The following is a 25,166-nucleotide window of genomic DNA, read 5'->3' as shown; positions in this document are numbered from 1 at the left end:
TCTATGTTTTTAATAATTTATAACTCATTACTGTATTTAATTATTTTAATGCTCAGTTCTCACATATTTGACCAGTGAGTGCCCCTTAAGCTGGCTCCTGTGTGTGTTTGACTGCTTGGCATTTTCTTTCTTTTTAAAAGTCTTTGTAATAAATGTTAGATTTATAGAAGAGTTATAGAGGTAGTACAGAGAGAGTGCCTGTCTACCTTTAATTCAGTCAGAAGAAGGATTGAGAGATGGAAAACATTAAAAAAGGTCCTAATCAAACTTTAAGAGATGAAAACTATGAACTTGAAAACAATAGAAACTAACATGAAACACAAAGAGGAAAGAAAAGACTTAAAAAATAAATAGCAGTGAGCGGAATGACTTCAGGGAGCCAAATTGCACAAATATAAGTGCAATTGGAACTCCCAGAGGAAAGGAGAGAGAGAGGTAGGGGCAGAAAAACATAGTTAAGTAAAAGGAAGGTTTTTCTAAAGTAAGTAAAGCTATAAACTTCAGATTCAGTGAAACCCAAGCACAAGAAACTTGGGGGGAAAAAAACTATACCCAGTCACATAAAAATGAAATAACTTACAACCAATGATAAAGTTAAAAAAAAAAATGGGTGAGGGAGACACTTTATATAAAGAGGAACAAAGATAAAGTTGACAACAGACTTTTTATAGGAAATTATTTAAGTCAGGAGACAATAGAGGTTAAAAAATAAAAGAACCTAGAATTCTATGCCAAACAAAATATCTTTCAAAAATGAAAGTAAAATCAAGACTTTCAGGACTTGGTGCAATTCAGTGTCCCAGCACTGCTTTAAAAAATGATTAAGACTTTAAGCTTTATATGCTGAATTTATCAAGAGGAGATTTACTTTACAAGAGATATTAAAGGAAATCATGTAGGCAGAAGAAAGCAGTACCAGATGGAATTCTGGATCTACCCCAAGGAATGAAGAGCACCAGATATAGTAACTACGTGGTTAAATACAAAGTACTTTTTACTATTTAAATATCTTCAGAAGATAATTGACCAATTAAAGCAAAAATAATCATGAATTATGGAGTTCATAATGTTTAAATTAATGATGATAATATCACAAATACCAGTGGACAAATAAATAATGTTGAAAATGTGGGTACAACACAATAATACTGGGTAACTTTAACATGCCTCTGTCACCACTGGATAAATCCTCCAAACAAAAACTAAATAAAGAAGCTATGGAAGTAAAAAATACAATTGATGGGGCTGGGGTTGTGGCTCAGCAGTAGAGCATTTGCCTAGCACGTGTGAGGCACTGGGTTTGATCCTCAGCACCACATAAAAATAAATAGATAAATAAAGGTATTATGTCCAATTACAACTAAAAAAAGTTTTTTAAAAATACAATTGATAATTTAGACTTAACAAACATATATAGAATATTTCATCCATCAGTGACTAAATACGCTTGCTTCTCAGCAGCACACAGATCCTTCTCTAATATAGATATGTAAGCTATCACATATGTTGGCATACAATTGTAATATTACCTTAGTGTAATTTTAGCATTGGTATGGTTATTTTGATAGCTCCCTTTCCATTGATATTAATTTTTGTGTTCTTGCTTTTTTCTTGATTAGACTTGTTTATTTTTATCAAATTTTAATTGAATTATTTCTTTATTTCATATATTTCTGCTCCGACTCTTATTTTTTCCTGCCCACACAATTTGAAAATAATTTGTTATTCTAGCTTTTTTCTGATACAAGTACTTTAAGTTATAAATGTGCATCTGAGTACTGTTTCATCCCAGAGATCCTGATATTTTAAGTTTTTGTTATCACTTAGTTCAAAGCACTTTTTATTTATTTTCTTCCTTGACCTCTAAAATATTTATAAATGTGCCATTTAATCTTGAAATAGTTTTTGTGGGGGTGGGGTTCTATATATCTTAAGGTGATTGATTTCTAATGTAATAAATCATGCAGGAAACAGTTTGCATGATTTCAAATTAAAAAAAAATAATGGAAATCCTTTTTACATTGATTGTATTGGTTACACACAAGTCAAAACTGATCAAACTGCATACTTCAAATATGTGAATTTTACTGTACTTCAATTTTACCTCAATTAAGCTATAGGGGGAGAAAAGAGAAAATGGAATACAGATGTTTATTGTATACCTGAGTGGTGTTGATATCACTTGAGAATAGTTACATTTTGAAGATGTGGCTCCTAATAAAGTAGCCACTAAGAGAATACAGCAGAGTTTAAGACAGAAAAGGAAATAAAATATTTTATTCAAGAGAAGGGCTCTTTCCCATCTTGTAAGATGGTATGTGAAAAGGTTGAGAAGCCAGACACTAAGGAGAAAAAATATGGAGCCCAGAAGGCTGATGCTGTTGGCAAGGTTAAAAAGGGAGAACCTACAGACGAGAAACCCAAGAAAGGGAAGCTCCTCTGCAGCCGAAACCCAGTCCTGGGAGGAATTGGCACATACTCCAGGTCTGCTGTGTATTCCTGAAAGCCCACGTACGAGAGGAAGTACTCAGCTGCTGAGTCCAAGGCTGAAAAGGAGAAGGTTCTTGCTACCAGTCAGTGGTGACAAGAACCGTGGTTCCAGGGTGGTTAAGCTTCCCAAAATGCCTAGATACTACCTGACTGAAGATGTGCCACGTAAGCTGTTGAGCCACCACAAGAAACCCCCAGTCAGCATGTGGGAGACTGGGAGCCAGCACCACTCCTGGACCATCTTGATCATCCTCACTGGGCTCCACAGAGGCCAGAGTGGTTTTCCTGAAGCACCTGAATAGTGGCTTGCTATTTGTGATGGGACTTCTTTCCCTCAATCAAGTTCCTCTGTGGAGAACACACCAGAAATTTGTTATTGCCACCTCTTCAAAGATTGATATCAGCAACGTGAAAATCCCAAACACCTCACTGACGCTTACTTCAAGAAGAAGTGTGGATGCCCAGATACCAGGAAGGTGCAATCTTCAACACAGACAAGCAAAAGACAAGATTATAGAGCAGCGCAGAAAGTTGTGGACTCACAAATTTTACCCCAAATCTAAGCCATTCCTCAGCTCCAGGGCCACATGTGATCCATTGTGGGTTTATCCTTAAAAATTTGTGTTCTAAACTTCTTACCAAGAACCTAATTAAATAACTGATATATTAAAAATAAGATAGGAACTAAGAGTAGATAGAAATAGACAAATAGCAATATAATAGAATAATATCTAACCACATATACTATTTTTATTATATGGAAATGGTTTCAACAGCTAAATTAAAAGGCAGATACTGTCAAGTTGGAAAAAAAAAAGTAGGACCTGACCCTGTGTTGCCTGCAAGAAGCCTACTTTAAATATAAAGGTACATAAAGGTCAAAAATAAAAGGATGAAAAAATATATGTTGTACTAACTCTAATCAAAGGAAAGCTCAAGTAGGTATGTTAATATCAGATGAAGTTGACTTCAGGAAAGGGAATAGTACCAGGGATAGGGAGAGTCATTTCATAATGATAAAGTGTCAATTCATCAAGAGGATTAAACAGTTCTAAACCTTTATATCTCTAATAATGAAAATTCAGAATACATGAAACAAAAACTGAGAAGAAAAATTGGACAAATCCATAACAATGGCAGGAGATAGCAACATTTCTATCAATAATAATGCAGTTAGACATAAAATCATTAAGTCCATAGAAGACTTGAACAAGACTGACAAGTTTCCCTTTCAACATCAGAGAACACATTCTCTTTTTAAAAAATTTTTTTTAGTTGTACATGGACACAATTCCTTTATTTTATTTATTTATTTTTATGTGATGCTGAGGATCGAACCCAGTGCCTCACACATGCTAGGCAAGTACTCTACCACTGAGCTATGTACAGCTCCAGCCCCGAGAACACATTCTCTTTAAGTCCACACAGTCATAAGATTGATCATAAGCTGATCCATTAAATATAAATGTGGATATTTGGTGAATAGCATATTTCTAAATAACTCATATGTCAAAAAAAGTCAAAAGGCAAAAATTAGAAAGTTCTTTGACTTAAAATGAAAAGTCAACATTTTTCAAATGTTATGGGATGCCTTAAAAATAGGACTTGGAAAGTCATAACACTAATAATTTCTGAGGCACAGGTTATCTATATCCGGAATGAGAGATGATATTATGAGTTCCACAGTTATTTAAAGGAAATGGCATTATGAACAACTGTATATCAACAATTTGACAACTTAGATGAAATGACCAGATTTCTTGAAAGATTAAAAATGACTAGAGCTCACTCAAGGAGAACTAGGTAACCTGAGTAGTTCTATCTCTATAAAAAGAAATTTAATTTGTAGTTAAAACCCTTCCCACAAAGAAGACTCTAGGACCAAATGACTTTACTGGGGAATTCTACCTAATACAAAAGGAAAAATAATACCGACAGTGCTTCAAAACCTTTGATTCACATTTTCTGTTGTCTCCCTTCTAAACATTTATTAAGTCTGGGTGCTGTTTCTCTGGGTATTTGTTACAGTTATTATCTCTGCTTTTGCATATTGTGAAATTTTATATTTAAAATATTAAATGTAAAAAGCAGTGATGATGTTTTCTGCACATAATACTTTTTTTGTTTTTGTATATAATGAGTACTACAAGTTATAGTTTCTTTCACTTAGACTTGTGTTGTTAACAATTGGGAATCTTATTTTGGCAAATTTTATGTAAATATTAGTTGCATAGATTATATTTGCTGATGGAGATATCATTTAAAACTTAATGTCAGCCTTGTTTCTTTACTAAATGACCGTTTCACTTACTATGTCAAAGTCACTTTTCTATTGCACAAAACATGGTGGCATGATATATTTTAAAAAAAAAATTTTTTTTTAGTTGTAGTTGGACACTGTACTTTTATTTAATTTATTTATTTTTATGGTGCTGAGGATCAAACCCAGTGTCTCGCACATGCTAGGCAAGCACTCTGCCACTGAGCCACAACCCCAGCACCAGCAAGATATTTTTAATCTGGTTAAATATTACTTCATGTAAAGATATTATAAATATCAATAAGATATCTTATCAGATGGTAAGATATCTTATTGATATTTAAATTGGACATTTATTATGTTTGTATACAAGTTTAGAGATCCTATATGATATGATTTTTATAATATTATTACTAGAAGAACATGTTTTGGACATAATCCCTAATTTCTCTAAACTTTGAATTTACTGAAAATTTTGATACCTTCAAATATTCAAAATACTGTTTCTTTGATGTTCAGTTAGTTTTAACATCTTTGTGAATTATTTTCTACATTTTTTCCATGGTGTTTGTATGTGAGTATTTCCAGTCTACAAGGAGTTCTGACTTAAGCAGAAGAATTTCCCACATTCTTCATGTTGATAGGGTTTCGATTTTTAGGAGCCCTTCCCCTGCTTGTTATATGGTATTTCTCTGTTGGTGACTTCTCTGATGTGTTGTTGAAGGCACCCACCTTATCATTATTCTCAAAGATTTTCTTTCTGATTTTGAATTAAGGATTTCATTCAACACTGAAGATCTTTTTTCCTTAACTCTGGAAGAGTTAATATGAAGGTTTACTCTCCTTTCCTTAGTTCTCTGCTGTGCAGAAAGGAGTGAGTCCTGGAAGAAAGAGTTCCTCCATTGTTTACCCGTGTGAGTCTCTGATGTAAAGGTTGATTCCCTTCAGAACTCTCCCCCCATTCAGTCTATTCACAGATCTCCTCATCACATATATACTCTTGTGTTTAGTAAGACATGACTTCGTGAACACGTTTTCCCACACATATTGTGTTCACCCAGTTTTGCTCTGGGATGAACTCTGAAGGTTCAAATTTGGCAGAAGTTTTCTCATCTTTGTTGTTTTCCAAAAGCTTCTCCTATGCATGAGTGTTCTGATGTAAGGGCTGATTCTTGGTGACTGAGTGTTCCAGGTATGCCGCTGATATTTCTTTTTTTTTTTACAAAATTCCCCTGCATTTCTTTTTTCTTATATTGGAGAAAGGTTTGACTAGTAGCTGAAGACAGCTGATGTTCATGAAATTCACAAAGTCTCCTCTCCTTTATGAGTTCTCAGCTTTTATTTAGCTGTCCTGCAGAACTATTTCAGACATTCACTGCACTCATCCAGCTTCCTTTTGATGAGTTCCCAGTCAAGACACCTCTCCACGTTTGGTATGTTCATGTGATTTCTCCCATGCCCGGGTTCTCTTACGTATAACGAATACTGCGTTATTATGGAACATTTTCTCAGATTCATCATGGCCAAAGGATTGCTTCATCTGGTTGTTTTTTTTTTTTTTTTTTGCACCAGCAATAATCTTCCTGTGGCTGAGGGCTTTCTGACTTTGAAGACATGCTCAGGGACCTGCTCCTGCCCACATTTTCTTGCATTTAGTATCAAAGAACAACTCTCACATCCATTTCTCAATTAGATCATTATGATGCTTCCTTTTTCAGCATCTTTTGCTAATAATTAATTTTAAAATAGATTTCAAAAGGTTACAAAGTAAATTAGTCATCTGAGAAATTAAGGGGAACTATCAGAAGAAGGATTAGTTTGGAGGAATGAGATCAAATGTTTATGCTTAGTGCCTTGTTCTAGAAACACTGTGAAAGGACCTGCCTTATATATATAACCTTCCAGACTTTTCCATTTCAATCTTGATTAACTTTCTTAAAGCTTCACTTCCAGGTTAAAGGAACAGCTTTATGACCAGGGCATTAACTTTCCAACTAGCTTTAATTCATGTTGACTTAATGGGGAGCCCAAGACCACAAACATTCAAGCAAACAGTTAAATAGCCATCCAGCAGTGAATTGTCACTGACCTCTGCTGTTAACATGAATTTTTTTCTATTAGGACCCTTCAATCCTGAACCAATTTCAGACATGGACTACATCTCTTCCCTATGAGTGACATGAGTTACATTTACATCATGTTTCTCTGGAAGAAGAGGGTTCATGCACAGGTTATGTTTCTTCAAACATTTTCTTTCTCCTTAATGTTTTGATTTTGGATAAAAAGTGAAATGTTGGTCTTGGCCTCCTGGAAGCTAATCATTTTGGTAATCAGTTTTCCAAGGTTCTTCTGGTATCTGTGACTTGGGAATTCTACTGCTCTCCACAGCTGATCTTACCTCAAGACAAGGTCAGGCCAGGTGTCTGGGCAGGGCTGCATGGTGCATGGGTGAGGTGCAGACCCATGTCCTGGGTTGACCTTGACTGAGCTGCTCTTAGGCCAGGGCAGTGTCCTGAAGATGCACATACTTTACTCTGGGTTTAGGACAGTACCTCAGTACCCAGGTCCTGCTTCTCAGGTGCTTGTCCTCTCAGAAGTACATCATCTCTATACAGGTTTCTTTTGAAAATTAAGAGTTAAAAATTAAGTCAGAGCTATTAGAAATATGAGTAGAATGTGTGTAAGAAAAGTACATGCTGAGAGAGTCTTAGGGTAGCCAGCAGTAGCCGAAAAAGTGCTACTCATTTTTTAATTTGAGAAAAAGTGAAATGTTGGTCTTGGCCTTCAAGTGAGTGTCAGCAAAAACTGTTTAGGGTAGCCAGGAACAAGGAAATATATTAACGGAATAAAAAAATAATCCATCCACTTATTTAAGGAAGCAACAGATCGCTGTTGAGAGTGTTTTCAGTATACAGTATTGCTACTTCTTTCAGAGAGTTTTATTACAATCCTTGTTCATAACTTCTATTAAGTATAGAGAAAGAAGGGGCAGGGATATAGCTCAGTTGGTAGAGTACTTGCCTAATATTTGCAAAGCCCTGGGTTCAATCCCCAGCACCACACACACACACACAAAAGTACATCTAGAAGAGACCAAGGAAACAGTACATGCTGAGATTCTTAGGGTAGCCAGCAGTAGCCGAAGAAGTGCTACTCATTTTTTAATTACCTGTAGCCCAACAACCATGTGAGTGTCAGCAAAAACTGTTTAGGGTAGCCAGGAACAAGGAATTATATTAATGGAATAAAAAAATAATCCATCCAAAAGGGGACAGATGTGTCCCCTGTTGAAAGTGAGGAAATGGGGCTCCAGAGAGGAATAATAAAAGCAAATAGAAGAATGATAAAAGAATATATGTATGGCAGACTCTTTGTTTACAAAATTCTTTCAACTGTCATAAAACGTGTTGTTTTTAGATATGAATTATAGCTGTCTTTTCCTACCCATGTGCAGATTTGCGATGAGCATTGCAGTGGAGATTATATTTAATACACTCTATACTTTGATGATTATCTACATTTGATAAGTTTTTTTAAATTCTGGAGCATAAAAAGGTTGAATAATTTGCCTAGAGTGGCACAGCTAGTTAGTAAGCAGCCGACCAGAGCCATTTGACCTCCAGCTTTACCTTCCTGACCTACTGATAGGCCCTTCCCCTGATTTTTAATAATGTCATGGGTCATATTCGTAACTGTGACAGAATTGAGGCCAGCGTTCATTCCCCTAAGGAACTTAATTAATTAGCCGGTGAGTTGAAGTCAGGAGTGGGGACATTACACAAATGGACAGTCACCAGTTTCTATATAGTTGCTGGCAGCTGAGTTCAGATTTGGTTCTAAGCTACCTAGCATCCAGAACACGCGGGGAAATGCAAGCAAGTACAGTAGTCAGAGTTCATACAATTAGCTCTTTTTTCTGGAGAGATGTAGTCTTCCCTGACCTGTGACAGTTCTTCATGACATCTTATGGGGAGAGAATGATGAATTGATACCAATTTCCCAAATGGTTCAATAAATATAATAGTTTTGTAGGGCTTCCATGTAGATCCATGTTTAAGACCAAAACCCATCAGAACAGTTCTGTGAAGGGCAAAGACCAGGTGCTACAAGTATGCAGATCTGGCTCTGTTATGGATAAATGGTAGGCATTTCATATGGATAAGAACAGCTAAGATTTATGCATCTCTTTCTCTATGCTAAATGCTGTAAGAAAGAACTGAGTGAGCATTGTCCCCCTGAATTGTCACACAGCTGTCTGAGTTATTATTTCCGATCGATCTAAAATATGCCCTAGGAAAAACTAGGACAAAATACCTCAGAATTTTGCTTTCACTAGATGATCAGATTGAGCAAAATTCTTTCCTGTTTCCTTGTATTATTGCTCTTTTAAAATAATCACATATTTTACTTTCATACTTAGAAAAGCAAAAGATTTCCAGGAACTTAATTTTAGCCTTCAACTTTGAATGATGGAAAAATCAAAGAGATCGATTCATCATAATGGTAATTATGAACTGTTTAACTCAGCCATGCTACCCAGTGAAAGTTCAATTGAAAAATAATTTGTGAATGAATAGGTTAATGGTCATCGTCTTGTATGCTTTTATTTATTACTGTCTTGTCTGACTTGTTAGTTGACTATTAAACATGTTATTTTCCTAAATTTAAATTTCCATTTGCTGATATTTTAGAGTCTATTTTAAAACACCTGTAGTTGAATATGTTTTGGGTTTTTTGGCTTCTACTTTCAGAGGAAAGGCCAAAGTATAGCAAGGGTGAAGGTTTTCAGATTTCAGTTAGCATCTTAGTTCTTCTCTATAATCAGGAAACTCATACAAATTGAGGTTATTATATTCTGAAACTGTAATCATAGGGTCAATTTGTGGTTTCACCCAGAGAAATTCACACATAAATTTATTTATTTAGTTCTTCATTTAGAGAATGGCTAGTGCATTTCATCACAAAGACAGGAATTAGGAAACACAGACACTAACCTATGGACCATTTAAAAACATGGCTTGATAGAGAAGGTGAAAAAGTATTTTCAGTTCTTTAATGGGCAGATTTATTTGAATACTGTTGGCAAGAAAACTGGTAAGACTTTGGAGGAGGGCTGGGGATGTGGCTCAAGCGGTAGCGCGCTTGCCTGGCCCGGGTTCGATCCTCAGCACCACATACAAAGATGTTATGTCTGCTGAAGACTGAAAAACAAATATTAAAAAAATTCTCTCTCTCTCTCTCTCTCAAAATAAAATAAATGCTATGTGCTTTAAAAAAAAAAAAAAAAAAAAAAGACTTTGGAGGAGGAGGGCGATGCTCCTTCCTAGACAGATGTGGGCCTAGGGCTGGACACTGGGGATAGGCAGGATTTGGAAAAATGGCAAAGCCAAGGTAAAAGAGAGACACCAGCCCCATTCCTCCTTCTGCTAGCTCCTGTGGCCTCTCTGCCCTGCAGGGGGAACTCAGCAGGGATTCAGATGCCTCACCCACTCCACTGCCATAAAAGCACTGGAGGTGGTAGAGACTGTCCTGAGTCATTATCACTCACAGTCCCCGACTGGCCATGGATCAGGCAGGTGAATGCTCTGTCCTAAGGGCCCTTTCTGCACTTAGACCCTCTCTTAGACCCTCTTTCTCTCTTAGACCCTCTTACCCAACCATGCTCTCACTTGGTGTCTGGCGTCTCTTCCTTCCACATCTCTCTCGCCTCCTACAGCACCCACCCTTTGTCTCCTCTTAGAGTTGCGTACCTAAATCTGTGGCTGTGATGCTGTTTTTTGGGGTGGGGGTACCAGGGATTGAATTCAGGAGCACTCGACCACTGAGCCACATCCCCAGCCCTATTTGGTATTTTATTTAGAGACAGGGTCTCACTGAGTTGCTTAGTGCCTCGCTGTTGCTGAATCTGGCTTTGAACTCACAATCCTCCTGCTTCATCCTCCTGAGTCGCTGGGATTTCAGGTGTGCACCAGTGCACCTGGCTGTGATGCTGTTAATAAAGCATCTGCCCCTAAGTATAGTTCCTTCCTTGGAATATCGTTACCTCCTGCAACATCAGGGAGAAGAGCAGATAACTATAAATTATGTTCAGCCAAATCTGCTGACCTGATGGGACCGAGAATTGGGAAGGGGTTTAGGGCAATTTGCCAAGAAGGAAGGACGAGGTTTCAAATTCCAGAGTGAGGTATCAGGGCTTTGCTCTATTAACACCTAGAAACCTTGAAGTATTGTGAGCAGGAGATGTATATAATAAAAAGGGTAATGATTCCTGTCCATGTTTGATAGAAATAAGGTTTTATTGGTTCTGATATCTCTATTCAGCTGTCACCTGTTTTTACTCATTTTCCTCTCAATGATAGAGTAAAACTTGATTTTTTCCATTAAGGTAGATTCTTTCCCTTTATTCCCCTACTTTTCTGCAGGCAACTAGAAGAAAATATTAGTCTTCTGAATTTACTTATCCATCTTATTGTGACAGCTCATCATTGTCAATGTCACTTTCACTCTCTGTCCTTACAGTCTTTCTGTGTAAACACATTACAGCCCTTTCCCCCCATCATAGCCTCCAAAAGACATAATCTGTATTTTATTTCTCAAATTAGAGAAGGCCAGCATTATGCATTTTAAAAGGCCACTTTGTTCTTTTACCCCACCCCCCTTTTTTTTTAGACATTCTCAGTCCTTGGGAAAATTAATATATAGCCCAGTGAACACAAATCCCCCTTTGCTGTTAAATATGGGACAAGGCTTACAGTCCAGATAACCTGGCGTTTTTGTTGTTTTCTCCTTCACTCTCCTGGGTTTATTACAGTTTCTAATTTGAGCTCACCGTGCTGGCCAGACTCTAGACTACTTCATTTTCAAGAGGATGTCTTGTTGTGCACTGAAACTTAGAACTGTGAACCACAATATATTTATATATATATATATATATATATATATATATATAAAATGGAATTTTCAAGGAAAAATAATATATAGTATGATTGGACTTTATGAATATATCTGCTCCTGTGATGAAAGATGATTACCCTCCCAGGAAATGGCTTAAAAACAACAAAAAAAAAGAAGTAGAAAAAAGTAACAGTCCCAGGCTCTCTATATGGCATATGTATATCACATATATTAAGTAGTAGTATAGAAAGTAAAACTTTAAAATGCATGTATGTTTTCATTATAGAACATGAAAAGAGTCATTTTGCTAAGGATAATTTATAAAATGGAAGATGTTTTCTATTTGTATGGGAAATGCACAGGCTTGTGGAGTCAGGTCCTCTTAGGATTTGGATCTTAGCTATTCCCTGAAGGCCTATGTGCTACAGAATTGGAGCCCAGCCTGTGGTGCTTTGGGGAAGTAGAGGAACTTTTAGCGGGTGTGATCTTGTGGGAGGAAGTTGGGCCATCGTGGGTGTGCCTTTAAAGGGGACGTTGAGATTCTGTCTTGTCCGTCTGTTGGGATTCTGTCTTGTCTGTCTGTTTTGCTTCCCTGCAAAACAGGTGATGAGTTTCCTCTACCACATACTGCCACCATCATGTACCCTGCTGCCACAGGCCAAAAGCCACAGGGCCATGTAACCAGGAACTAAAACTGTAAGCCAAAATACAATCTTTTTCTCTTTTGTTTATGTTAGGTATTTTTCACAGTGACAGAAAGCTGGCTGATACATTCTTAGCAGTCTTTAAGCTGTGGTCCTCAGTCCTGGGTCCTGTTAGGATACTCCTGGGGAAACAGTTGAACAGAGAAGTGCAGTGAGCCCACCTCTCTTCAAATGGAATAGCCTTGCCTTCACGTCCTCTACACATTGGACTGTCCTGGTTTATAAAGAAGGACTTTCCTAAGAAGCATTAAAACAAACAAACAAACAAACAAAAAACAGTCTGCAAACCACTTATAGAGTCCAAATACCCAGGCAATTTCACAACACCTTCCATAGACATTAATAAATGCAGGTAAACACCTAGATCTATGTGTTTTCTGATGATGTTGAGATTCTAATGTGTAACTATTGTAAAATGTGTTTTAGATAACTTATTAGAGGAATAGTGTACATAGAAGATGCAAGATTGTGTTTGAAATTAGAATTTCCTGAACATATTCTTTCACTCCGGGGGGGGGGGACACAGATAATGCATTTCTCATTGGGTATGAAATCTGATGTCAGTAGAATTATTGAAAGTCTTTGTGAAATGGTAATTTCAGGTTTGACTATTTTGACAGCAGGTGGAGCTAGTTGTAGCAATTCTATTTCTAGGCCATTTAAAAAGCAGCAAGATACATAAAACTTACATTAATGTGTTTGCGTTACAAAGCTGTAGGAATAGTAAATTATTAAATATTAGCTTTGGAAAGCAATCGTATTATTACAACAGCAGAGCCAAGCTGAATAAAAACTTCTCCATCTTTTTAGAAAAGGGGCTTGCATTTGGATGTGTTTTGTCTTGGAAGATGACATGAGGGCATGTGGAGAGGGGTGTGTTTACACAGTGTAATATGTAATCGATGCCTTTGACCCCTAGATATTGACTTGAAAAAAGAAGTTATATGGCTCTGTGAGAAAATAGCATGAAAGAACGATTATACACACAGTTATTTGTGTTTCTCTTTTTAAGTGGTAATAAACAGAATTTAAATCCACATACATTTTCTCCTAGTAAAAACCGAAGAACATTTGATTTTTATTCTATGAGATTGGGGAATAAAGACTTGAATGCTTTATAGCTCCAATACTGATGTGTCATCTGAACATGTAATTTAAAAGATAGCACCACTCATATGGTTCTGTTTTTCATGTGAATCACACATTGAACCATGGAATCGAGCTCCCCCCATCCTTTCTCTAAGTCAAATGCAATAATGAATAAAGGAGAGATATTATGCATGCATTGCCTTTCTCTCTGAATTTTGTTTTTTTTCACTAGGTCACTATGTATTAAAATAGAAGTTTTTCCAGTTAGAATGGCAATCATCAAGAATGCAAATAGCAGTAAATGATGGCAAGGATGCAGGGAAAAGGAACTCTCACACACTGCTGGTGGGAATGTAAATGAGTATAGCCATTATGGAAATCGGTATGGAGGTTCCTTAAAAAGCTAAAAATAGAACAGCCATATGATTCAGCTATACCACTCTTTGGTACTCATCCAAAAGAATTAAAGTCAGCTTACTTGAGAGACACCTGCATACCCATGTTTATGGCAACACAATTCACAATAGCCAAGTTATGGGATCAGCCTAAATGCCCATCAGCAGATGAGTGGATAAAGAAAATATGGTGTGTATACACAATGGAGTTTTACTCAGCCATAAAGAATGAGGTTATGTCATTTGCAGGAAAACGCTAATGGATCTGGAGATCGTAATTTTGAGTAAAATAAGTCAGAAAAGTGTCACTTGTTTTCTGTCATGAGACAGCAAGAGGGGAGAAAAGTACACCAGGCAGGTTGAAGGGAGCACATTAGGGCAGAGGAAGATTAGGGGAGGGAGGAAGGAAAGGGGGGAATGTGTTAGTGAAATTTATCAAAGGATGTTTTTATGTACGTATGAATATGCCACAATGAAACCTGCCATTCTGTATAATTAATATGCACCAATAAAGACAGGAGTTCTAAAATGACTGCCAATTTTGCTGGCTATGTGAATAAAAAGTGACCTACTTTGAGGCACTAGTTTACTGAGTTATAAGATGACTTAAAACAGACATTTTAACTTTTTGCCCCAAACTAGAAATCATCTAGAAAACATCTTCATGGTCGCTCATACTCATTTGTTCTTATTCATCACATTACTTTTTTAGCAAATGCGTGATGAATGCCTGTGTATGAAGTCTAGACACCATGCTAAACTTGGGGCTGAAATTGTGAGCAATGCATACTGCATTCCCAGGAAGCAGACCTGTCTCCAAAGAATTACCATAGATTCTAATTAATTTGACAATTGTGTGTGAACACTGGACTGTCATTCACAGCAAAGGGACCCAGTCAAGAGGAATCAGAGAAGACTTCTAAGAGGAGGCAGCGCTTGAATTTCATGTAGAAGGAGATGTAAAAATTCGCTAGGAGAAATAAAGGAGAAGGGACTTTCCAGATAGTGTGTTTACATGTGCAAAGTTACTGGGTGCTAAAAGCCTCTTTGGAGAGGTATAAAGGGTAAGTTTGTGATGTATCTCATTGAACACGCCATCATCAGTGGATAAAGTTTCCATGAGTTTCAACAACTCTGGATGCTATTTAAATAATTAGTTTTTGGAGTTTATGAAACTAAAGTTATAGATATGAACTTAAGGGAACATGCATGACCTGACTTCAGTTTTAACCTCAGCTAGCATTCTGAGGTATGTTCTCTGGTCACAGGAGTGATTAGATGGAATGGAGCAGCATCAATCTCTAAGCAGCTACTGGGGGGAAAATGTTGCATATGCTGATTCAATGCAGTACTGTCAGCCTTCTGCATCCGCAGGTGCCAAGCTTCACTCATCCACAGATGGAAAAGATTTTTTAAAAATTGTATCTATATCAAACATGTGCAGACTTTTTTCCTGCCATTATTCCCTAAACAACACAGTAACAACTATTTATACAGAGCTTCCATTGTATTAGGTATTACAAGTAATCTAGAGATGACTTAAAGTATATGGGAGGATGTGCAGAGGATATATGCAAATACTCTGCCATTTTATATGAAGGACTTGAGCATCCTTGGATTGTGGTATCCTTGAGGGGTTCTGGAACCAGTCCCCGACAGATACCAAGGGATGATTATACGTAGGAATACCTGCCAGACGCTCCTCTAGGTGCCGGGGCATGTGCCTTGTTGCCTAGAGGAAAGCCAGCTGCCGCCTCCACATTTTCCTCCTCTTTGGCTCCAAAGCACTGAGCACTTCACACATCCTAACACAGCTCCTCATCTCACCCCAAAGCCTATCTTCCCTCGTCTTTTTATCTCTTTAAATGACTTCTCAAACTACCTAGCAGTCAGTCCAGAAGCTGCGGGTTATTCTTGACATCTTCTTTCTCACCTGCCACATCCGATTCATTATCAAGTCGTGTCATTTCTATTCTAGAACATTGTGGACACTTTCTCCTTGTGCCCACCAGCACCCCACAACCACATCTCTTGCCAGTAGTCTCCTAACTGGTCTCCCTTTTTATATTTTTGCTTCTTCCCCAATCCTTTTTCCCAAGACAATACCCTGAAAGATCTTTTGAAAATATTAATGAGATCATATCACTTCTTAATTTAAATCTTTGACTGACTTTCTACTGCAGCCTAAATAAAATCCAAATTATCTGCTGCTGCCCACAGGGCCTGTGGGAGTCCCTGCCCTGCCTCTCTCACCCACCTCGTCTTGCATTACTCTCTCTTGCTCACCGTGGTCCAGGCAGGTGGCATCTTCTCATTTCCCCACCTGGCCAGCCTGCCACCTTTGCACATGTTGTTTCCACTGCTTGAATTGCTCTTCTTCTCCTCCTTTAGCTAGCTGGTATCATTTCATGATCTTAGCTTAAATGTTTCTTCCCCTTGAGAGTTTTCTCCTCGACCAGAGTCTGTGCTACAAGAGGATTCCCGGGACTCTCTTGACAACCTCCTGTTTCTCCCTGGTTGCTGCAATCTGCAATTATGTGTTTGCAGTTGAACCTGAATAATGGTGGTCTCCCCATTAAATAGTATTACCCTTGAAACTGGGGCCATGTCTGTTTTCTTCTCCCCTCTACTTCCAGAGCTTAATACAGTGCCTGGCACACAGTGGATCTTAAAAAGTTGTCAAAGAGGGCTGGGGGCTGGGGTTGTGGCTCAGCGGTAGAACGCTCGCCTTGCACGTGCTAGACCCTGAGTTCCATCCTCAGCACCACATACAAAAATAAACAAGTGAAATAAAGGTGTTGTGTCCAACTACAACTAAAAAATAAAATATTTTTTAAAAAGGGCTGGGGTGTAGGTCAGTGGTAAAGTATTTGCCTAGCATGTGTGAGGCACTGGGTTCGATTCTTAGCACTGCATATAAATAAATAAAGGTGCATCGACAACTAAAAAAAAATTTTAAAGTTGTAAAACAATCAGAATAATTTAAAAACATCAAGCTTGATTGATTTTTTTAAAGTTTATAAATCTTTACAAATAAGAAAAGCATAAGAAATTAAGAAAATTATTTCAACATGTTTTGAGCTATAGGAACTGTCTTAAAAATGACATATGGCACAATATTAGTTACCCCACCCAAAGGAAAAGGTTACTTGTGGTTATAGTATGATTTAGGGCTATTTTTAAAACAGAGTGATAACTTTTTTAATGGAAATCCTGCATTATAAAAATGAACTGCTCTCTTTATATATTTAGAACTCAGTTCACTAAAATGTTTAAATTCTTGGCTCTGCTTCTTAAACCTACTACAAAGATCACATTAGAATTCATTTTAATAGACATTGTAAGCACAGTATCCAATCTCATATCATCATGCTGGGCTCTTTTATTATGAGAGTCGCAGGAAGCTGAGCCCCAGGCTGCTGAACACATTGTGGGGTGTATCCACGGCTGGGGATGGTGCCAGCTCTATTGTTTATGTAATATTCTCTCCACCTTTATCTGTGGTATGCAATTGGTATTGACTTTTGAGAAACTACTTCTCTGACCTGATCTCCCAGTTGGAAAAAAACCTGCCGAAATGACATCTGGCTATGAAAAAAGGGATCAAAGAAGCATAAGGAAAGAAAAATTATGAGACATCGTTTAATGAGTAGTTTCTTGCCTGTCCTTTAGATCTTTTAGAGAAGAGTGTTAAACTTTTTCAAGGTCACCATTCCTTTGTCCCTTGCAATGGCACGGTGGACCCCAAGGGTATCTATCATTTTCACTGTTGATTGCTAGGGCTGGATTTACTTAGCATGTAGCAAAATGTCTCTTTGACTTTGTTTAGGAGTAAATACCATTCTCCAAAATTAAGGTCAAGTTTGATTATGATATTTATTACTGTTCACGTCTGTTTTATTTTTTCTAAAGAGGAAGACGGTCATCTTTGGCAAATTGTTTTCCCCAACTTTTAGGTGTATCGCTTGAGGAGTTTTTAAATATCATAAGGAAAAAGAAGGAAGTTCAACTATATCACAATGAGATAAGACACATCTTCACAGCTTTTGACATGCACTGTAAGTGTCTTCAGAGTGTTTGAAGTGTTTTGATAAAAAGTTTCTGCTAAGAAATTGTGAATGAGAATATATACTCAGTAAACCAAATGTACAGTGTACTTGGAAGATTATTTTACTGTAGTCTTTAGCTATTACCTAAGGTGTTGGTGTGAATTTTTTTTCCACCGCAATCTTAAGTTCTTGGCACATTCTAAGGATGAAATAATGTTTGTGGTTATGTAATTGTGCTTGGATACTGTAATGTGTACTCACAGATTGTACCTATATTGTGCAGTTGGCAGCAAAGGGTTGGCTGTGTAGGGATATAGGTCACAGCCATCTGGGGAGTGTGGGAGACCCTGCAGCTGTCTCCTTCAGCTCCTGCTTTGACTCACACAATTGGAAGAGTTGTCTTCCCACACTGGGCTTGGCTGAGAAGGGTGGCCACAGACCCCCTAGCCCCACATATCTCACCCAGGAGGAGAGGACTTATGGATTAAAGTGTCTCCCCTGCTATTATGAGTTTCCCCACAAAACTAAAATAAAATAAAATTTGAAGACTGAACAGTTTTGACAATTCACAATGACTCAAAGCCCAATTTCATTATTGTAGTCATGTCTGCATCTGGTCCTTTCCCCTGGACTTGGAGAATCAGCAAAATGGCAGGACTGGAAGTGGTGTGAGATCACTGGGACTGCGCTGAAGGGGAGAATATTGCTAGATTTGCAAATTCTTCAATTGAGACAACCTTAGATTATCTTTTTTTAAGAAAAAAATATTAATTTTTTTTAGCTGGGCACAATATCTTTATTTTATTTATTTATTTTTTATGTGGTGCTGAGGATCGAACCCATGGCCTCACACATGCTAGGCGAGTGCTCTACCACTGAGCCACAACCCCAGCTCAACCTTAGATTATCTTACCTGTAAATTCAAATGTTAATGTACTGCTTTTCTCCCAATAACATATTAAAATAAAGTTTCACATAAATATTAAGTATGAAATAATAGTTCACAGGGTTTATAAAAGTAATTGAACATGATGTATTTTGTTTTCAAATAGATCGTGGATTTTTAACTTTGGAAGATTTCCAAAGAGCCTTCAGGCTTGTGGCTCCCAAATTACCTGAAAGGACTGTTCTTGAGGTATTCAGGTAAAGCACCAAATCTTTACATCCATCCACCCTTTGATTTACCATTTGCTTCATGAGTTTTCAGTTTTTATGGAAAACTTTTACTTGTGCACATTTTTCACTTGGGACATTTCCATGTCATAGCACCATGTTGTGATGCAGGAAGGAAGCCTGTATTTAGGTATGGGTCCATCCACAGCCTGAGGATGGCCTTAAGGTGGGTGGAGTGCTGCTCACCTGGCAGATGCTTGAAAACATCGTTGGTAGTGGCAGGAAAGGAGCAGGAAGGAAGCAGAACTCCATATATTTATGTGTCAAGCAAAATACCAAAACTTTATTTCTGTTTACCAGGGACATTAGTGGTCTCCTATGGTCTGTATTTGTCAAATGCAGATTATGCGTGGTTCTTGACTTGTCTGGAAGAAAAGCTGGAAGTGCCTAGTGATGGCCTCCTCATTGATTTGCTTTCTAATCTGCTGACAGAGGTTATAGTTTACACTAACCTGGTAAAGTCAATTTAAATATTCTATTATGTAGTTCTTCAAAACTAATTCTGACTAAATGGACGAGTGGCTCAAAAGCAGTTCCTGTTAGGAAACTGCAGATTGAAGGTTATGTTAATGAGGAAAACCTGTGGATGTGAGGAGATGGCAGAACTGTCTGTGCTCCGACACCTAGCATGAGTGCTTCATCAGGCCATCACCAGGTGTATTAATAAGGGTTCAACATACAAATGAGAGACAGAAAACCCTAAATACTAGAAGCTCAAAGAGATGTAAATATATTTCTCTCACACATAAATATAGGCAACTCAAGCCTGAGTGACAACAACATAGATATGAAGGACCTGGGTCCCCCTTCTTGTTGCTCTGGCTGCCCTAATAATGCCTGGCTTCTCCTTGCTTCAAGATGGTTGCTTAAGTTGCAGCCATCAAATCTGAATTCTAGGTAGTTAGAAGGAAAGGAGGCAGGAGATCTGCCCCTTCTTCTAAGGCTATATATTGTTCCTACTTACATCCCAGGACTTACAATGTAGATTCAAGGCTGTATCTGTAAGGGAGAAAGGAGGAGGGCCTTGGAAAATGTGAGGTTTGCTCTGGAAAGTTATAGGCCAGTTCACAGGTTCTGATACTGAGGAAGAGGGAGAGAGAATGGATACTGGGAGACATCTGGCAGATATTCCCATTTGGGATGAAAGCAATTTAATGGAATCTGTCCAGAAGCCAGCCCTACTCAGTAGAAATAATGAAGCAGGTTATTTGAATAAGGATTTGCACTCATTATCATTAACAGTGTGACATATATGAAATGCATTGGCTGCAGCACTCACAAACAAGCTATTGAATGAGCTACTGAAGAACAAAGACATTAAAGCCAGATGCATACACAGTACCATAGGATAATATTACTTAGTTGGTTGTGTGCAAATAAGTTCTTTAAAGTATCCTAGTACCTTTTTATACACTTGTAATGAGATGGGTAATGAATACCAATATATTTCTCCCACACAGAGGTTGTTTTTAATAAGAGAGACTAAAATTTGTTACCCATTTTCCTTTTTCAGAAAGACAAGTTGTCCAAACTAGGTGACCTTGATGTGCTAAATGGTTTTAGTAGATGCTATCTTGCAGAGATTTTTTTGAAAAATATACTTAAATATAGCCCTTCAAGGTAGAAGCAGTGTTTTGACAATAAGTGAGAAAATAACTGCTTCTGGAAGAAACCTGTTACAAGGAGAGCATTTTCTGAAAGTAGATGTTTGTAAATGTGATTTTATTTTTTAAAATAATGTGTCACCTATTATAACTCTTCACATCTACATGTTTGCTAATATGTAGATGGAATATCTACATATTAGGTATGGAAATGGAATATCCTAACTGGCTTTAAAAAAAAACTTGCAAAATATCAATGGCTTTAGGACATAATTTTTTTTTAAATATAAGAATTCAAAAGGTTAATAAGTTTTCAAGAGCAACAAACTGATATCAGATTGATATCAGGAAATATATTAGCTAAATTTCAGTTAGCAATAACAAAATAGTAATAATTAAAAATTGAAAACCTCTAAACCTTTGCCTTATCAGAGGATAGAATTAAAAACTGAGGCTGTTAGGGCCCCGATGACTTTTTCTCATTTAGATCTATATAATTTTATGAGGTATCTTTAACACTTGTTAAAATCATGTATCAAAACAAATTGAACTTTAAATTGCTCAATCACAAAGGATTAACCAATATGTTCTGAAATAATAAATTAGCTTAAATCACATTATTCTTGTTAAATATCATTAATAATTTCTAGTGACAGCAAAAAGTTATTTGTCATTACTAAATAAAAGACATCTTTAAAATTCTTGAGAAATCTATATTTTGAGCTACACATAATGTATTAATATAGTAGCACATGTACATATAATCTATAACTACATATACTGTACAAATCTTGTACTACTTCTCAGAGTTGTGTGCTCAAGACATTTTGCAGAGATCACTATATACCAGCAAAATAAAGCATTTTAGTTGATTGAACATGCTCTATTTAAACTCTCAGTTATATTTGAAAATTATATTGCTATCATAATCCCTCAACCAGAATAAATGATGAATATAAAAAGTATTAAATGAAGTTGGGAATTCAAAAAGGAGAGAGAAATAGTTCCCCTTTGTGTAAATTAAAGCAGGCCACAGAAACAGATGTCTAATATACATATATACACTCCCCTGCCCTGTTTCAGTGATGTGTACAGTTTTCCAGAATAAGAAAATAAAAATCAGCTGCTGAGGCTATTATGATGCAAAACTTTATAATGTGTCTAAAGCTAGACTTACTTTTTGAGAAGCCAGAGTAGCTTTTGATGGAGCTCACCCCCCAGGCCCATAATTACCCAGAATAAAAGCTTGATATCTGAAAAGCACCATAAGAAATAAAACAAAAAGAAGAAGAAGAGTGAAAATTTTTACTAGATCAGAGTTCTTTGTGGTTTGAGTGACTAGAGAAATAAATCTTCATACCATTTGAGTCAGTGACTGCCATGTTCTCTTCAAAGAAATTGCTAAAGATCAAGATTGGTCTTTTTCAAGAGTACTTGCCCATATTGCATTTTAATTTAGTAGACCAAACCAAACCACAGCAATAAAACCAATCAACCAAACAAGCAAATAAACATCAAAACAAATAACTGAAGAGAGAAACTTGGAAAATAGAGAGATTGCAAATAAATAAGCTTATGCTCCACCTCAAGGCCTTAGAAAAAGAAGTCTAAACTAATCCAAAAGCCAGCAGAAGACAGGAAATAATTAACATCAGAGTCAAAATCAATGAAATTGAGAATAAGAAAATAATACACAGGATTATGCACTGAAGAATTGGCTCTTTGAAAAGATTAATAAATTTTTAGCTAAACTAACCAAAAGAAAGAGAAAAACCAACAAGAGGTGAAAAAGGAGATATTACCACAGAACCTTCTGAAATCCAGCGGATTATCAGATCCTATTTTAAAAATTTTACTTTACTACACTGAAAAATCTAAAGACATTGACAAATTTCTAGACATATATGACCTGTATCAAGGAAAGAAAATTATATGCCAATATCCCTGATGAAAATCCTTAATAAAAATTAGCAAAACACATTTTAAAAAGACATCAAAAGATAATATACCATGATCAAGTGGGCTCTTCATTCCAAGGATGCAAGTTTGATTCAACATAATGTAACTCACCACTTAAACAGAATTAAGGACAAGAATTACATGATTATCTCAATAGATACAGAAAAGGCTTTTGATCAAATTCAGCACCCATTCATGTTACAAAAAAGAAGCTAGGGATGGAAGGAACTTGCTTCAACATTGTACAGGCTTTATATGACAAACCCAAAGCCAACATCATACTGAATGGAGAAAAACTAAAAGCATTTCCTCTAAAATCAGGAACAAGACAAGGCTGTTTACTCTTTTTACCACTTCTATTCAATATAGTTCTTGGAACATTAGCCAGAGTGATCAGGCAAGAAGAGGAAATCAGAGGGATACAAATAGGAAAAGAAGAAGTCAAACTACCTCTGTTTCCCAATGACATAAACCTATCTAAAAGCCCCAAAAAATTCCACCAGAAGACTTCTAGAGTTTCTAGAGTTTATAAATGAGTTCAGCAATGTAGCAGGATACAAGATCAACACCCATAAATTAATAGCTTTCCTATACTCCAACAATAATTCATCCGAGGAATAAATCAGGAAAACCATTCCATTTGCAGTAATGCCATTTTTTTTTAAATTGAAAAACTTGGTAATTAATCTAACCAAGGAGGTAAAATAGCTCTACAATGAAAATTATAGAACACTTGAAGAAAGAAATTGAGAAGACCTTAGATGGAAAGACATCCCATGTTCTTGGCTAGGCAGAATTAATATTGTCAAAATGGCCATACTACCAAAAGCAATATGCAGGTTCAATGCAAGCAACATCAAAATACCAATAACATTCTTCACAGAATTAGAAAAAAAAAATTCTTAAAGTCATTTGGAAGAATAAGAAAACCAAAAGAGTAGAAAAGTGAAACAGGAAGTATAACTGATTTGTAATTATTCTACAGAGCTATAGTAACAAAAACAGCATGGTGTTGGCATCAAAACAGACATGAAAACTAGTGGAACAGAAGACACAGAGGAAAATTCCCATACCTATAACCTTCTGATACTTGACAAAGTAACATAAATATATTTTGGAGAAAAGACAGCCTTTTAACAAATGGTGCTTGGACAACTGGATAGCTTTTATGTAGAAAAATGAAACTAGACTCCAGAAAAAAAGGGTGGGGGGACTCCATCTTTCCCCCTGCACAAAACTCAAAATGGATCAAAGGCTTTGGAATTTTACCAGAAACCTTGCAACTGCTATAAGAAAACATAGGGTAAATCATCATATAGGTGCTGGCACTAACTTCCTTAAGAATACCCAAGAGTGCAAGAAATAAAAGCCAAGAATCAGTAAGTGGGATGCCATCAAATTAAAAAACTTCTGCAAAGCAAAAGAAATGATTAAGAGAGTGGAAGAAAATCTTTGCCAGCTACTCCTGATAGGGGATTAATATCTACAATATATATAGAGAACTCAAAAACCTTAACACTAAAAAAAAGATCAATAAATGGAAAGCATTATGGAGATTCCTCAAAAAACTAGAGATGGAATCACTGTATTACCCAGCTACCCTACTCCTTGTTATTTTCCTAAAATATCTAAAATTGATTAATCAGTGATATATGTCTTTTTTAAATTTTTTTTATTCTTTTTATTTATAGATGACAGAAGAATATATTTAACATATCAAACATACATGGAGTATAACTTCCCACCCCCCCCCAAAAATCTAGAATTGGCATATTATAAAGATATAGCTACCTCAATGTTTATAGCAGCACTATTCATAATAGCTAAATTATGGAGTCAACCTGGGTGTCCATCAATAGATAAATGGATTAAGAAATTGTGGTGTGTGTGTGTGTGTGTATGTGTGTGTAGTTGAGTTCTACTCAGCTATAAAAAAGAGTGAGACTATTGCATTTGCTGGTAAATGATGGAAATAGAGAATATCATGCTAAGTGAAATAAGCCCAACTCAGAATCTCAAAGATGGAATGTTTTCTTCATTTGTGGAAGCTGGAGAAAATTAAAGGAAACAGGAGGGAAGGATAAGCTAAGATAAAGATAAAGGGAAGATCAGTGATGTAGAGGAGGGAGATGGGGAGGCAGAATAGAGGAATGGGAAAGGGCAGGCAAGGCAGAATGAGTTTTTAAAAAACTAAACCACAGGGAGTTTCACCTGTATATAAGTAAAAAAAACCAATCAAATATAAATAAATGAGCAAAAGGAAGTCTAGGAGAGAAAGAAGAAGGGAGGATGGAAGGGAGGATGAGAGGGAAAAGTGAGGAGGAACTGGGGGGATGGTGATCAGAAATCAAATTCCATGCATGTATAACCATAATACTCTTAATAAAAATAATATAATAAATGACTTTACATCCAAAAAGAAAAGGTGGGGGAGACTTGGATATAAGGCTTCAAAGAGTCATTTCACTTTATAACGTGATAGCAACACTGGCATATCCATTCCTTCTATTTTTTTTTTTTTTTTTTTTTTTTTTTTTTTTTTTTTTTTT

The 25,166-nt window shown here is 36.7% G+C and overlaps 1 protein-coding gene and 1 pseudogene across 5 annotated transcripts in view; both read left to right on the top strand.

Moving 5' to 3' along the window:
- Window positions 1–25,166, top strand: part of Efcab11 (EF-hand calcium binding domain 11) — a 156,905-nt gene that overhangs the window by 6,689 nt on the left and 125,050 nt on the right. For all 5 annotated transcript variants that reach the window (XM_015488420.2, XM_048799165.1, XM_048799167.1 and 2 more), the window contains exons 4-5: window positions 17,789–17,890; window positions 18,934–19,024. In XM_015488420.2, coding sequence (XP_015343906.2) covers window positions 17,789–17,890; window positions 18,934–19,024 — 193 coding nt within the window. The remainder of the gene's footprint in view (window positions 1–17,788; window positions 17,891–18,933; window positions 19,025–25,166) is intronic.
- Window positions 2,016–5,008, top strand: LOC125615339 (annotated as a pseudogene).

The sequence above is a fragment of the Marmota marmota genome, unplaced genomic scaffold (assembly GCF_001458135.2).
Source record: "Marmota marmota marmota unplaced genomic scaffold, marMar, whole genome shotgun sequence".
Taxonomy (NCBI): Eukaryota; Metazoa; Chordata; class Mammalia; order Rodentia; family Sciuridae; genus Marmota; species Marmota marmota.
The sequence above is the reverse complement of the archived record's forward strand: the minus strand, read 5'-3'. Positions and strand labels throughout refer to the sequence as shown.